The 16,124-nt window shown below is 41.2% G+C and overlaps 1 protein-coding gene across 7 annotated transcripts in view; it reads left to right on the top strand.

Annotated features, from left to right (window-relative positions):
• The window catches only part of LOC116441366 (follicle-stimulating hormone receptor), a 214,991-nt gene that overhangs the window by 124,281 nt on the left and 74,586 nt on the right, over nucleotides 1–16,124 (top strand). For 6 of the 7 annotated variants that reach the window (XM_032103177.1, XM_032103182.1, XM_032103178.1 and 3 more), the window contains exon 1: nucleotides 5,426–5,703. The exons of the other annotated variant lie outside the window; for it this stretch is intronic. In XM_032103177.1, the coding sequence (XP_031959068.1) occupies nucleotides 5,441–5,703 (263 nt within the window). In that variant the 5' untranslated portion in view covers nucleotides 5,426–5,440. Of the gene's footprint in view, nucleotides 1–5,425; nucleotides 5,704–16,124 lie in introns of those variants that run through there. 7 annotated transcript variants of the gene reach the window in all.

Raw genomic sequence — 16,124 nt, forward strand, 5'->3', positions numbered from 1 at the left:
GCAGTGCATGGTTATTGATGTCTGTGGGCAGGGCTCCTTGACACCACAGTCAGGCAAGGTTTCTCTTGCCTCACATCTCTGACCTTCAGGTACCTTTTGCTGGCTGGGAAAGGCGTCAGAGGAGAATATATGATGCAAAGTGTGATTCTAGGCAGGCTTTGGTGTCTCTTGTGCATTATTTTGGTCTAGTCAAACCCACTCATGGACAGTGCAAAGAAAAAGTACTTCTATAACTGTTCTTCTACAGACATGTGATAGAAACCTAGCAGATGGGCTGCGTCTTTTATTATCGACTGGGGATGAACAGACCTGAACCCGAGGAGCAGCACTAGATGGAGTGACAAAGATTATCTCTGACTTCACTCTTGTCTCTTGCATATGTCTCCTGTGGTCTGAAAATACATGAGGTGCTTATATCCTCAGATTGCCTCAGAAAAATCACACAGATAAAGGGCTGAGTGGGAGCTTGTCAGCCATCAAAACCATAAAAGTATTGGGGCAGAGTGAAATAAAGAAAGTCAAAACTCCCCGGTTCCCCCAGTTCATAGCACAAAAACAAGATCACTGCTGAGAAGTGTCAGCAGAAACATTAGAAGTTTCTGAGAGCCTTCCATGCTGGGTAATGTCCTTCCTGAGCTAAACAGATAGGTAGGGCTGTTTACACAAGATCCTAATTCGTCTTCGAGGAGGAGGGAAGCAAGAGCCACGGCACAGCCGCTCATTGCTGCGTTGGACACAGCCCCGTGTGATGTGCAGCTCTGGTTCCTGCAGGGGTGCAGCTTAATAAGGGAGCAATTCATCACAGCCAGGCTGTGAAGTCAAGAGTCAGAGGGTCACATGAAGTCCTCATGAGCATAATTCCATGCAGTTTCTAATCCTTTCCCTTACGCGTGTGTGTTCAATTCCCGAGTCAATGCACTCCCTCTGGTGGCTGATTTACTGTCTCAGGTTCACTCCTTTGTGGAGCTGAAGTTTCCTGCGAGCAGGTGGCTAAAGGAACTGAGAGAGCAATAATACTGCTTTTATTAGGCTACTTTATCGTTTTATGTTCTCGACTCCGAGGGCACAGATAAAGTCTGTCCATTCAAATGTATTTAAAAATAATCCCCGTTCGTGGAAAAAGGTGAAGCTAAAAATACTCTGTTCAGAAAGACTATTTCTGGAAAGAGCCTAAAACATTATATTTTTATCAGGTCAATGATCTGTTTGCCTCAATGATCTGCTGTTTTGAGACCCATGTTGGTCATTCACAAAAGGTAAATCGGTGATGTGTCAAAGTCCCTTTTAGTAATTTCCTCTGATTTCCTCTTAGGATCTGCTCCCTCTCACATTGCCAGCTTTTATGGAGAGAAAATACCTTTTTCTTCTCATAGCATAGCAGTCAGGACAATAGAGGCTATTGCTGCTTCTAAAGCCACAGGGAGAAACTATGTGCTGGAAATCATCAAAAGAGAAAGAAATATCCACTCTGAAGGATAAACTCCTTTTGGATGTGTTTTTTATGTCATCTGTTCATGCAGGTGATTGATTTGCCTTACACATTTTTAGAGAATGCATGTTGTTAAGCAAAGCCACTGATAAAGAGGCAGTCAGTAATTAAACACTATTCTGAGGCTGGGAAACAACATTTTCTGTATGTAGAAACAGTATTTACTTAATTAGCTGTCATGCTGTGTTTCAGAGGAGGCAAACACAAGCAGATGCTGCTGTGAACTTGCTTGCCTGTAGGTTGATGCACTCCAGCACCTGGTGACCTTCCTGCCTTAAGGAAAAGAGCTGCTCCCACACCTTCAACAGCTGGATTTAGCTGTTGACCTGACCATATCCACACTGAGGTGAAAGGGCTCAGAGCTGTCTTAGGAGCAAGTTTATTGAGGGCAGGAGAGAGAGTTGAGGTGGCTCATTTTATTTCCAACTGTAACCTCATTGATCCAGGTGACAGCATGACCCGGGACAGGCACTGCTGCTTGGTCAGAGGATGGAGTCTGCAGATCCCCTTGGTTCCTCTGGCTCAGTGCTTGCAAAATTCAACCAGAGCTAATTTTAGAGGCCAGTCCTATCAACCAGGATCCCTTACTACTGTCTTTAAAAAGATCCCTTGATGGCTATATAGCTTTGAATTAACTGTTTGTCCTAGACACCATCTAATTTCATAATCTGTAACATCATCATTGAATATCTTTCATAATTCACTTAATTGCATGTCTGTTGCTACAGTGCTTCAATTTGGGGAAATTTCTGTTTTCCTACTCAGGAAAACAGTTTACACTCTCAAGACCAATTTGCCAGCTGGAGCATAGTTCTTCTGCAAATGGATGCAAAGATAAGGCTTTCATAAATATCTGAAAGCACCATCATCTCTGCATTTGCACATTCAACAGCTTGAATCTCAATGACAGTGCATCCTTGCTCCTAGTACATGATGCTCTGAAGGTGGTCCCCTGCAACAGGTCCTGTGGGTTTTCAGGCATGGTTGTAGCTCCAGTCTGGCGCTCAGGAAGGACTTAGGAGTGCGAACTCCACAGACAGATACCAGGAAGTGGGTTTTTTTCCCCTCTTTTACACGGATTTTCTTCCCAAGAGGAGACAACTGTGCTCCTGAGCTGGTAGTGAGAGGATCACCAGCCGATCAGTCCATGCAGGAGACTGTGCTCATTTGGCTATGTGACATTTGACAGTCATGTGCAGAAATAGGACACAGTCTCCTGGTTCAAAACATTGATAGACACCAGAATTTATTCTTTAAGGCCTTGGATCGTATGTTTAAAACAACTGAGAGACCCTTCTGAATCTTCATGTATCCTCAGGGAGTTTTATTGTGGTCCTGATTTAGTGCTTGTTCCAATATGAATGAGATGTCAGTTCTGTTTAGCACGCTAGCCTGATTTTAGTGAATGCAATGATACTTGCATATTTCCATCAAAGTCTTATCTCCATGGTATTACAAGAGAAGCCTGCAGTCTGGATAAGGGGTTTATATTATTTAATAATTGTCATCTCATTCTTAACTGATGTAAGCGAAAGTGGAGCAATGTGTACTGCACCGATAAAATGGCCTCACCAAACTAAAATGGAAGAGAGAAAACCTCCCTCAATTTTTTCTTCATTATGTTCATGATTTGCTACTGAGCCTGACCTGATGTTTTAAAACATCTCTGTTTTACTAGTTGTATTAAAATAAAACATACTTACTGTATTTTGGAAGTCACTAATAACTGGAAAAATGCCTTATAACCCTAGGGATACTTTTTGATCTCCTGACCTTTGCATAGCGAAGAATTATTGCTATCATCTGAAACAACTTTCGTGGTTTGATTTATGAAATCCAAAATTAATCAAATTGCGATGTCTTCATATCAGTGAAAATTGTTTGGACATTCAGAGAATGTTGCCACTTTTTCAACTATGTCACAAATACTACTATCCATTTCATCAGTATAACATGACCATCTATATTAATGTATTTCAGGATAAAGAGATACAGCTTAAATTCCTCTGCATCCACATATTCCTGTGCTCTTTATATTCCTCAAACTTCACATTTCCTATTTTGGAGTTTTTTCAGCCTGCTTTTAGTCTACTACTGCAGGAGCTAGAGTCTGTATTGAAATGACAAAACCCCAAAAGCCTCAAATGATTTGTCATCCTGCCCTTTGTTTAAATCCTGAAGTCTGCCATTATTCCAACTTTCAGTGGGCTATGGAAAAAATTTAAATAAATAGGAATTTCTTTGATCATAGGGTGCAATTCTGCAGTTTTCGTCCCATTGAGGATGAAGGTAACTGAAGGTTTTTACTCATTTCAGAAGATCTTGTAGGTCTAAGATCTTTCAAAGGAAAAGGAAGAGAGAAAAATGAGGAAAAAGTCACTAAGGTTTTAGAAATTCTTTTTTTCTGGCAGCCACTGTCATTCTCATGAAACTTAGAAAAATGGACTCTGTTTTACACATACAACTGAAAGAATACTCTTACAATTCATTATAAGCCTACCATTGTTAGAAAAAGATTGCCATGATTTTTTCTTACTTTTTTTTTCTATGTGAATATAAATTCTCATCTTGAGTAGGCTGAAATGACTGAGGGAAAAATAACCAATATTTGGTATAATTGGGATAACTCTTTAGTTAAGAATTATTTTAATGAGTTTAAAAATCTTAATTAGTTTTATTAAGAAACATCTATATTATGAGGCTTGTTTTAAAGGTGAGAATGATGGAATCTTGGTCAACACAGTCCAGGGGAAAGATGCTGTCTTTTGTCTCATTACATTTGTTAATGCTTTTTGATTATGGAAGAAAAAAAAATAGCAATTAAAAAACCCATGAAAAACAAGCTAACAGCAGCTTTTAACAAGATTAAGAAATCCTTCCAAGCAATGGGAAGGATTAAATGTGAGTCAAGTTTAGCAGAATCACCCATGGCTCTTCCCTTACTTACTTAAAAAGCACATGATTTTTAAGCCCTGTGTGTCTAAAACAGCCATTTACAGTTTAAAAGAAAAACAAAGAACCGCAAAGCAACAACAAAAAAAAAACCACAAACACCTTTATCCCAAAATGTTCATTTCAGGTGTCTTGTAGAGAAGCACTGGTTCCACACAATGGCCTGGTGCATCTTGACTCAATGACAGCAAAGAGTTGACAGAGACCCTTCCTCAAGGATTAATATTTGTAGCAAGATATTTTAGCTCAGTCAAAACAAAACAAATAGGGACTCAAAGACAAGATTCAACATTGACAAGATTCAACATCCAAGCCTCCTGGTGATATTCTTGAAGCTATTTTCCTCCTGTTGTGTCACAAATAGTCATTTGGCAATATTTCTGGGATTTCTGTTCCAGATGATGAAATTAATTTACCAGTCCATGGGGACAATTTGGTTTGTAGAGTTTCCTTCTGTTTGGGTTCCAATAAAGGTGCTGAAGGAAAAAGGAGAGGAATCAGCAACTGCATGAAAAATAATCACAGTTGTGAAAAAACAGGCATGTTATTTATCTCTGGCTTTAGGTGTATAGAGCTTTTACCCTATGAAGTATACTATATGCCATATAAAATAATAACACCTAACTTTTGCCTAGGAGCAATACAAAAGCAGGGGCTCTTGGATCCATGAATGGGAGCATAAATACTGCCATAAATAGGGTGCTTCTCCTTCAGGGACAAAAGTGTCTGAGCTGTAGAAAGCAAAAATGCTTTGTTGTCTCTTGGTCACACCAAGCAAGACATGAAAAATTGCATAGCTGAGAAGAAAGAACCTTTTCCCAGCACATTAAAAGAGCCCTGGTTAGTACAGCTGGGCCCCCTGATTTCAACACCACTTGAAATACAAAATACTTGTGTCATGAAAAATCAGCATTGCTCGTCTCTGTCCCCACTCCAAGGCCATACGGAATCTGGGGTCATGAAGTGAAACTTGCTGAGAAGTCATCCCCTAAGAGCCACATGGTTTGTCCCAGCTTTCGGGGCGGATCTTCCATCCAGGGTGTTGGCCTGGGAGGTCTCTGCGTTCTTCTCTTTGAGCTAAAGGAGACGGGCACAGATGTGGAGGCAGAGATGTCTCCAGCCCTTGCCTGCTTGCTGCTGTTCCTGGGGGGCTGCCTGGGATGCCAGCACCGCGCCTGCCGCTGCCTGGGCAGGGTGTTCATCTGCCAGGAGAGCCAGGTGCTCCAGGTTCCCCGGGACATCCCTGCCAACACCACCGAACTGTAAGTAGGGAAAGGGAGCGGTTGGGAGCAGCAGCCTTGGGGCTGGCTCTCCAAACAAGCTGCTGCTTGGCAAGCCACAGGTCAGGTTTGCAGGGAGTCTCTTGGGAGACTTCATGCCAGCTGTTTGCAGAGCACAGCCCTTCCTCCGACGCTCACTTAATTACACTTGAAACTCCTCTCCGTTTCTCTGATCATGGTCAATGTAAAATCTCTGTTAAGAAAGGAGTTTGCACGTTATAATGCAAAGTGCAGACTAAATTTGAAACAAGCATCCTTGGTGCTGTGACTAATTTGAAGCACAAAGTCTGAGCTTTCTTTACAGCTTTGCTTTAGCGTTGTTGGAGGGCGCAGAGCAACTTGTCTGCCCCAAACAACTTCATGATGAGCGTTTGTTTGTACTGCAGGAGCTTTCCAAAGGTTTGCACTTGTTTGCCAAGAAGGAACTTAATGTTTTCCCCTTGAAATCTCAAAGGCATTGCAGAAAGGACTCTGACAAACATTCAGGGAGGGATCCTCCTCCACTAGAGCAGCAGCGTGGCTGCGGTTGGAGACAGTGAGCAACATGAAGATACTGTACTGAGTTACAAGAGGATGGGTTTTGTCTGTCTTAAAGCTTCTCATTATTTTTCATAAAAGTAATGTGAGCAATAGTGTGTGGCAGCTGTTTTGTGTGTCAGTAGCACAGGCAAGCAAATGAGCTTGTGCAATGGCAAGTATGTAACTGCAAGTTATTGTTTTCATTTTAATAGTTTTAAAGCAAATTAGATCACCCTTTGCCAACACCCCCACAGACATCTGGCATTGTTACAACCAAGAGCAAAACCAAGAGGAGTAGCCCTGGATAAAGCTTTTGATTAATAAGTGGAGTGGCAAGTTTGAAGGGAGGATACAATGAAGAATGATGTGTCACTAGTTAGAAAAATATAGCCCTATCCCAATTTTACACACCACAGTATATCCATGGTTATTATGCCAGTGTTTTCCTAGGGCAGAAGTTTTGTTTTGTTCAGAAGGAGGAGTTGTTGTGCTCACTGACTAAGCAGATTGCAGTGAAAACTTGAGAGAAATGTCTGAATTAACCACAAAAGGTCATTAAAAGTTTAAATCATTCTCATAACTAGAGGAGAAACTAATCCATCTGTGATTTAGGCCATCTAAATCCTGAGTGAACTGTGCTCCAGGCGTATACGGCTAATTTTGTTTAATTTTGCTTTGATTGTTTCTTTAGGTTACACAGTTAAGGTCTGCCTTCTAGGGATTAAGCAAAAGCATTTTTTAATTATTTCTGCAAAGAAGTAGAGTATCGCTGAAAAGCACCTGTTAGTAAAATGGGATTTGTCCTCTCCTTGTTAACTTCTCAAGAGTTTGTTGAGGATGCTAATTTGTGGGCTCTTAGCATGAGTGTTATTCTCTGAAACAGGCAGAATACAACAATAGTGTGACTGAAAACAACAAACAAATCCTTTCTTCTGCCAATGCTGGGCAAATACTGGAGTTAGAATCTCTCAACTTGACTCTCTTCTCACTTTCTCTCAAAATAAACCAGCTTTTGGTTTCTCGGGGAGTCATCCAGGTCCCCTTCCATTAGTATAGCCCTGGGACTGATTTCAGCATGGCTTAAAATTTTGAAAAGTACCTAGAGTAGCGTTGAATGTACCAAACCTTAGGATTACTAAAGCTAGATACGTTAGGTGAAGAGCTATCAAGTGACAGATAAACTTTAGATTTTTCCTTCAGGATCAAAGGGGAACTCTGGAAAAGTCCTTTTCTCTGTGTCTCTCCACTGAGTGCCCAGTGGGGTGATTCAGGTGGCTAAAATAGGTTTTACTTCTCCAGATGACGCTGCAGGTGCACCCCTGGTAACAGAAAAAGCTTGCTTTATGTTTCCTCAGAAAGTCTCAGTGAGTGAAAAGGATTTTTAAATCAGCATACCAACTGGAGCACAGAAGGCCATGGTGTCTAAGAACCCTGTACAGGCCACAGGCAGAGACTTCTTGCTAAGTACAGCTCCTGCAAGGTATTTTTTTCTCTTAAGAGCTCATTCTGGGAGTCTGGATGCAGTCTGGTTTTGTTTGATGGAGAGGAGTTTCTTCAGTACACTTCAAGCTCTTCACCTTGCCTTATATGATCTTGATAGTTTTCCTAAATTATCCTAGAGTCCTTCCCTAGTGCCTTGAAAATGTTGAATAACATGCTGGTGAATGCTTTAGAGTGAGAACAGGAGCCTAATAAGCCTCAAGCACTTCCTTTGCTATGCGATTCTATTTCACTACAGCTGTGTCTGAAGTTGGGACACTGGCATGTGGCAGCCAGCTGGGACACTCAGTAGGAAAACTCATGATAAAGGTAAAAATAGGGCCCTCACTCACCATTATCTCTTTGCCATTGCTGACATTTTCAATTCTTATTGTTATTTTTTAGTGTTTGAGGGTTGGTCCTGAGCACGTGCTGCCGTGAGGGATTTCCTTGTGATCGGCTTCCCAACAGGGAGAGCTTAGGCTCCACAGCAAACATGAGCTCTGCAGTGTGGTGCATGAGACAGGGGTTTGGTCCTGGCTAGATTAGCACCTGCTTCAGCGAGGGTGTTGCAAAGGGAAGGCTGGTAGCCTCTTACAGTGAGCGATTTCATTTTGTACTTACCATGTGGAAACAGAGCAGGGATCAGAATCCATGGGCTTTCATCACTCTCATTTCTGCCACATTTTCAATTACAGGCCAAAATTTCATGAGAGGATGGTTACAGCTTGGTTAGTACATTGCTTTTTGCAGATTTGCAAGCAGTCTGCATCTGGCATGTTCTGAGTGTTCGCAAGGGAGGCTGTGGTTATTAGCTGTTTTTCTTTATAATCTTTGCCTGGATAGAAGAATTTTTGGTATTTTCTAATAGATACCAAAATGCCGAAGAGATGGCTCTGACTTACAACTTTGGAGTCAATCCATTAGAAACCAGAGGCCAAAAGTCCAGATGGGAAATGTAGGCTCACCTGTGTCAAAGTATTAACTCTTAATTGCCTCAGGGGAAGAGGGGAAGGAGTGACTCAGTAGCAGCTGGAGGCAGTTTGCTCCTTGAAGATCTATTCCAATCTTAAAAATCCAGTGTCGAGTTTTGTAATCCATCATCAGTATTCAGCAGGATTTCATTTATTCATTAGAGGTCTTGCTTTGAGATAGGAATGCAGACAAAAATGACATTCTCAGAAGGGATCCTTCTTAAGATTTAACAAACTACTTTAAGCAGAAACATTTGAATAGCACCAAGTAAAAGGATAACAGGAAATGGCCTCAAGTTGTGCCAGGGGCAGTTGAGATTCAATATTAGGAAAACTTTCTTCCCTGAAAGGGTCATTAGGCACTGGAATAGGCTGCCCAGGGAAGTGCTGGAATCATGGTCCCTATAAGTGTTGTGGATGTGGCACTTGGGGACGTGGTTTAGTGGCAAACAAGGTGGTGTGGGCTTAACGGCCAGACTCAATTATCTGAGAGCTCTTTTCCAGCCATAATGACTCCATGCTTCTAGGAGGCAGTTTAGCCACTGTCAGAGCAGTTTAGAGGTATGTTATATAGAGTGTTTTCTCCCAAGCATCTGCAAACTGTAAACAGCAGGGTTTTTCACTTGCTCACTGCATAGGTGTTTTTGTACGATCGCTCAAGGATATTTACTTTAGACTATCAAGTCAAGGCTGAGTAGATGTCTGAGCACTAAAACATCAGCTGCCTAGAAATAGCAAGTCCTGTGTTACGTACTGAGTGAGTCAGATGTGCTTCCCAGTGACAGAAGCTGAAAATGATGTGAATTGTAGCTGCAACTCTGTTATTGACAGCTGCAATTAGGATTTTTTTTATTCTTTCACACTTAGGGCTGAAATTACACTGAAACCTGCAAACAGCTACACTTCTTGCTTGGGTGTTTATACTGATGGACTGACCTTAACCTAAGAAAGGCAAGGTGTGAGAGGATAAAGTAAACTAACAAAATGAAGACCCACGAAGCTTTGAACTCCCTGTGTTGTGGTGGTTAATCATACAGTTAATCAATAAACCCACATTTTTTTCAGGATGAGATGAGAATATTTTCACAGCAGAGCATATTGAGAGCAAATTATATGCTGGCTAAAGCCCTTTTAATTATTTTAGTTTTTAATTCAAACCAGTTTTGCATCTGTTAGGGTTACATTCTTCTCTTCCTGAATTTATGATCAGCTCCTACTTTGAAAGAGAAGGCTACAGAGTTGCTGTAAGATTGCTGTTTGTATATCAGTGCAGTGGTCCTATGCTTAAGGCTGGATTCTGTATTTGACATTTTAATTGAGAGGATAAAAAGAACTAGGCAGATCATAAGAGAGGAAGAAAAAGAAACATAAGAAAATTACACAAAAGGATAATAAACTCAGCAGGACAGATCCTCACCTGGTATAAATGACCAAATATATATCTCTACAGAAACATTCAGTTTCTAAAGCTTCAGGAGCTTTTGAACGTGAGGAGGTATGCTGCACGCAATGGGAGCTGCTTTGCAGTGCAGTACTCTGCTGGCTTACTCCTGATGCTGTAAATAAATACATGCACATGGCTTTCACCTTACTTATATGGTCTGCAGTTTGATGTATGTGCGAGAGAGGTATGGCCAAGTCTGAAGATTTATAGTTGTCTGTACATTTTTATATATATATATATATATATATATATATATATATATATATATATAAAAAATATATCTTGGAAATGAAAGTGCATTCACTTAAAATTTGATGACTTACTAAAATAAATCACTGAGTTTTTTGCAGGGAAACAGTGAAATCCAAGACTTGATTTTGTTTGCATGCAGCGTTGGGAGGGTACCAAGCTGACTCCTTCCACTGGGGTCAGCTACAGAGATATTCTCTCAATGTATAAATTCAGTTTTTTCCAGCAGTCTCTGTCACGCACACACACACACACACACACACAAACCAGCCTGTGTCACATCCCCACACATCTGAAACCAGGCAAAATGGGCTCCTGGGCTGATGAGCTCCGTGTCCTGAAATAAAGCCTCTCTCTTAGACATTTTAGGTATGTTCTGGTTCACTTCCTACAAAGAATCCAAACGTGCCTACTGAATGAGATGATAATAAATATTTTTCTAAAGTGTTTGGAAGATTAAACCAGTCACTTGTAGGTGTTACATTTTCTTGTCTCAAATATGGTGTCTTCATCTTGTGTGTCTCCCCATTCAAGTCATGAATATAGTTAAAAACCCAGGAGAGTTTGACAGTAATGTTATTCATGAGATGCGATCTGGTAAATACCAGAGTTAGTGATGAGGCACAGCAGGAAAGAAAAGCCCTAGTAAGATCCGAAATTAGTAGTTTTAAACTAAAATGTGGTAAAGTGGAGAAACTGGTAAGCCTAGAGGACATTGCAAAGTAGGATGGAGTTCTATCTTTTACTTCTCCAAGAAGAACATGAATCACTAAGCAGATTTGAGGACTCATGAATTCACTGGTGCCACGCAGCAGTTAATTTCCTTTGCTCTGAATGGTATGCTAGGCTAAACACTTCAACAGTATGGATGATTTCCTATCTTCATTTACTCCCCTTACAACAGTTTCTCACAGCTCATCAGTTTTCACTCTGCAGAAGTAAAACACTGTATTTCAGACTTTGTTGCCTTCTTGCATCTGATACTAAAATGTATTAACTCCATCTCTCATCCCGTGCAGGGACACTTTGGCACAGGGAATCCTACTGAGTATCACTCAAAGATGACTGCTGCTAGCTGGGAAAGCAGAGCATAGTCGGAGCTCCAGGGAAATGCTTTCATGAGTTTGAGTGACATTAAAGTGCTTATGTGGTTCTGTCTCAGCTTCAATGAGCTGCCTTCCCATCCCTTACATAGGGAGCTCAGGGTGTTTATGAAGAGAAAGGGGTATGTGTGTGTGTGCCCCTCATGCTCTGACCCAGCAGGGTACCAGTTGCTGTACTGTAAGAGCTACCAAGCCAAGACAGTTCATCAGTTATCCCTGTATTTCTCCCTGCAATTGTGCTTTTAATACCTCACTCAGTTTTATAAATGGCATCTTGGGAATTTGAGTTAATCATTTTCTGGATCAGACATTTAGCAGATTCATATCAGCACTGCAGTCTTGAAGAATAATGCTTATTATCTCCCTCAATAGCCCAGGCCATGCCACTTAAGTGAAAAATAAAATTTAAAAAAGCTTCTCAAATACTTGATGATAATCCCAGCTACATTTCTGAGACGACTTCTGGAGAAGAGATCCCCAGTGGGAGGTATCTTCACAAGCTGCAAATCACATTCCTGTGGAAGAGTATCACACATAAAATGTGTCACCTGATAAGCCAGCAAGAGAAAGTCTACTGTGAGCCTCCAGGGTTTTCTTTGCAGATGCTGAGGGGGTCTCATCAGGCTGACATGTCACTAGAAATACTGCTTGTGCGAGAGTTTAATGAGGGTGACAGAAGAGAGTGGATGTGGAATGACACAAAAACAGGGAAAGAGGAGCCCAGAGAAGAGATGCTGAGTAAGAATATCCATCCGAAAGGGAGAGCTGCTCCAACTGCCAGCAGTTTGTGTGCAGGAGAGGGTCCTGCAGAGCCAAGCAGTTATCTGCCAAAGAAAAATAAACAAACCTGTGAGACACCCAACTGAGGAGCCAAAGAAACCCATGCACAGTTCAACATGCCTCACTCTCTCCTCTCTTTTTGGCATCTTAGTTAGTTCTGCTTAACTTTCCTGAGTCCTTGTGCAGGCAAGTTAAAAGATAATTGGGGTAGGCTCACAGTTAATTTAAATTGTCATAGCTTCATTAACTTCAGTGGAAAGAACTCAGTTCATTTTCACTGTCTGGCAATGGGGACCTCTCTCAGCCATGTGTTGTTCATTTTGGCAGCAGCTGATTGGGAATGAGTGTGTGTGTGTGTGTGTTCAGTAAACAAGACAGTTTGGGCACAAAAGACAGGTATTATTTTTCATAGCAGTCTTAGTTTTACACAGCGAGGGGCAAACACTCTGGTAGGAAAAGTCACTTTTCTTTGTTTAAGACCTTGACCTTTTCAGACAAAATCTGTAAATTATTTCACACACTTTGCCTATAGTTTGATTGGGCTGCTCTTATTAGCAGTGAAATTTAAGTCATTAAAATGAAGCTTATTTCAAATTATAGGTCAGACTCAAGCATGGATTTCATGTAAGAGTATAGAAAATTATTTCTTCTAATCATCTTGCATACACCATAATAAGGAGCCCAATTTCTGCCTTTTACTCAGAAGTAATTTCTTTGATCTTGAGGGTCTAGGATCACAAAAGCTTGTGATTTGTTTACTTTTGCTCAGTGTTTTCTTCCAACTATCCTTAAGTCTTTCAGGAGCTCAGCCTGGAAGGTAGGGATGGTTCTTATCTCCCATTACCTTATCAAGCCACTTAGAATCACTTGCTCCTCGGTAGCTAGAGGAGAATTTACAGACTGTTATTCTGGGCAGAGGGAGATATGTGTCTGAGTGAAACGAAAACAGCCTCCAACCCAACTCAGCTGAATGAATCCTTGTTTTTCATAAGTATATTGAGCTTGCTGAGCCTCCCTCTTTGCCTGGACTAACTAAATAGTGCTGTATCCTTAAATGTAACTTACTCAGAGCTTCCTATAGACAGGTCAGCCCCTATTTTAAGCATATACCCACTGGGTGAGCTGCAGGCTGAAGCTTTCAGCTCTGCTCCCTCTCTTTTCTACTCAAGGATGCTATTACTAGTCAGCATTTTAACATATTTGCCTGGAAATTCTGTTTTGTGAATGTCTGTGGAGCATGATTCTGAGAATGGTCCCATTGACATAAAGTTTCCCCACATCCAGATGCATGAGGATGCACCTTCTGATATGAACCTTTGTCCAAATACATCCAGTTAATTGGAATTAATTTGTAAATATTTGGTAGTCAGGAATCTGTGAATCTTCAGTGGTTTTCCAAAAACACTATGTGCATAAACATGCAGTGGGGAAAATTTCCAAGTTTTCAGTGTTTGATTCATCTTTTGTTTGAGAGTGGAGCAAGGAGGGAATATGCTTTCAAATGAAGATCAGAAGTTTGGGGTTTTTTATTTGAAACAGTAGCATGCAATGAAGAACCGGATGGACTGTGTGAACACTGGAAAAGAAAGTGGTTCTTGTTTTCTCAGGAGAGTTTCTGGTGTCCTCTATTTATGTTCTAAACATAAAACTTTGGGGTATAATGGGGGACTTATAAAGACACTTTCCCTCCCCCTTGCCCCAAAACCAGGTCCTACCCCAAGAAGTGTGTGTACACACCTATGCATGTGCCCAGGGTGTCTGTGTTTAACTTCTTCCTCTGCCGGTTTGGTCCTGGGCGGAGAGGATGAGATTGGAAAACAGTGGCATGGATATACAGCCGTAACTCCTAAAATGGCTCAGGCTGAGGTGTGAGAGAGTAATAATGGAAGGAGGTACTGTCTGCCTGCCCTTTTTCCCTAAACCAGGAGCATGGGATGGGAAGAAGTGATATGTAGTTATGTGAGGTTGGTTTTCTTCACTGAAAAGGATCGTCACATAGGCAGGCTAAGAATTATAGTGGTTTTCTTTACACACCTTTGAAAGCCTTTTAATGGTGTCATATTCTGTGCTTAGAAATAATCCCTGGTGTAACACTCCTGCCTACCCTTGGCTTTGAGAGGTTTGGATTTCAGTGCTTACCTTCAGGTTAAGCTTTGATTTCTTTTATCACTTGTACCATCACATGGTATAAGCACATTAGGCTGTTGCCTTCAGTAGCCCAATAGGCATTTTTGAGGGCCAGACCCTTTGTAAAAGGGTATCCTGTTCAGTGGGAAACATCATGCCTGTGAGAGCCACAGACATTCACCGAGGTAAGAAAGCACATCTGTCTCCAGTGGTGGAAGTGCCACCTGTGCTGCTTTCTCTGGCATCTCCAGCCTCTCCACAGCTTTAAAAAAAGGAACACAGATCAGCCAAACCCATTTTTTCCTTCTTGATAACTGGTGGAAAGCAGTCAATTCTGAAGAGTCTTTCCTTGGAGTCCAGTTTCCCAGCAAGAATTTTTATAGACACATAAATTTCTGAACAAGCAACGTGTAAGTAGAAGGGCTGTAAACCCATGGAAAGACAGCAGGTTGATGCTAAAAACCTTCTCTTGTCCCCAAAGTTTTCTTTGGCCAACAGAGCTGCTATGGAAATTTTTGCTTTTCATTTTTGGCAAGAGAAGAGTCATAAAAGAAGTACAGGCTGTGTTAGAAAATGACAGCAAACCAAGAAGTGCCTTGGCAGTACAGCTCTCTCTAGATGGAATTACTGGTTGGGGAAATACTCGCTGCATCCGAATCCCACGAGCTGTAATTTCCTATCTGCAGTATATTGTTGCCATGGCAGATGAAGCCCAGACCTCATTCTCCAGTCCTTTGAAATCAGCATTAGTGGGCCCTGTGAGGGAATACCCTACAAGAAAATCCGGGGTCTGATTCTGCAGGCATTCGTACACTTCCTAATTGCTTGCCCAAGCAGCTCCGCTGCTTCCCGGTGGGACGAATCGCAGGTGCAAAAGTACCTGTCTACATGTATTTGCAGATTCAGGACTTTGTGCTATTGCAGTAGACAGGAAACCACTGCGGGGAAAAATAAAATGGGCATTGAAAGCGCAAATCAAATAGGTAAAAAAAGTTTACACTTATTTTAAATTATTAGGGGAGATTTTAATTGTTTTAATGGGTCACAGGGAATTGACAAGGTGTCTTAGGGCTCACAAGGTTTTCTATAAATATCAACAGATTTCACAACATTGATGTTAAGTATGTAAGTGTAATTTTATCCATTACAGTAACAGGAAAGCTATGAGTTGCAAAAGGCAAGCAATTTCCCAAGAGTACAGGGTTTAACCCAGTGGCTTAGTCCCACCTTATTCACCAGACTGTTCTCCTATGGCAATGCGTTTCCTTTTTCCAAATAGCAAACAAACAAAAAAAATACCACTTGCATATTTCTATTTCTTTCTAATAACTCTTTCTTGGCAGAGAAAGTCATAACTCCACTATTTTTTAATGTCAAGCGAGGCATAAAGTTTCAGGGTTTTTTCCCTCAAATGCGTTTTTATTGACTTGGTACATCTGCATCATCACCTTTTCCACTTTCTTCATTTCTGTACTTTTCTTGTATCAGTTTCTGTCACTGTATTAGAAGAGCAGCATTTCACAGTAGTGTTTCAGTCAGTAATTCAAAGACAGCTGAGGTGGAGATTTTTGTGAGTATTTCAATTATGGCTAACTGTTGTCTCTGTTATTGTCAGTAGGGCTGCCTAAGGAGCACTAATTGGAAGGTTTTCACCCGTTTATGAATTTAATTGCTTTCTGTATATTTCTCCTTAGTCAAAGACCTTCACAAATGCATGAACATTGGATC

Source organism: Corvus moneduloides, chromosome 3, assembly GCF_009650955.1.
Source record: "Corvus moneduloides isolate bCorMon1 chromosome 3, bCorMon1.pri, whole genome shotgun sequence".
Classification (NCBI taxonomy): Eukaryota; Metazoa; Chordata; class Aves; order Passeriformes; family Corvidae; genus Corvus; species Corvus moneduloides.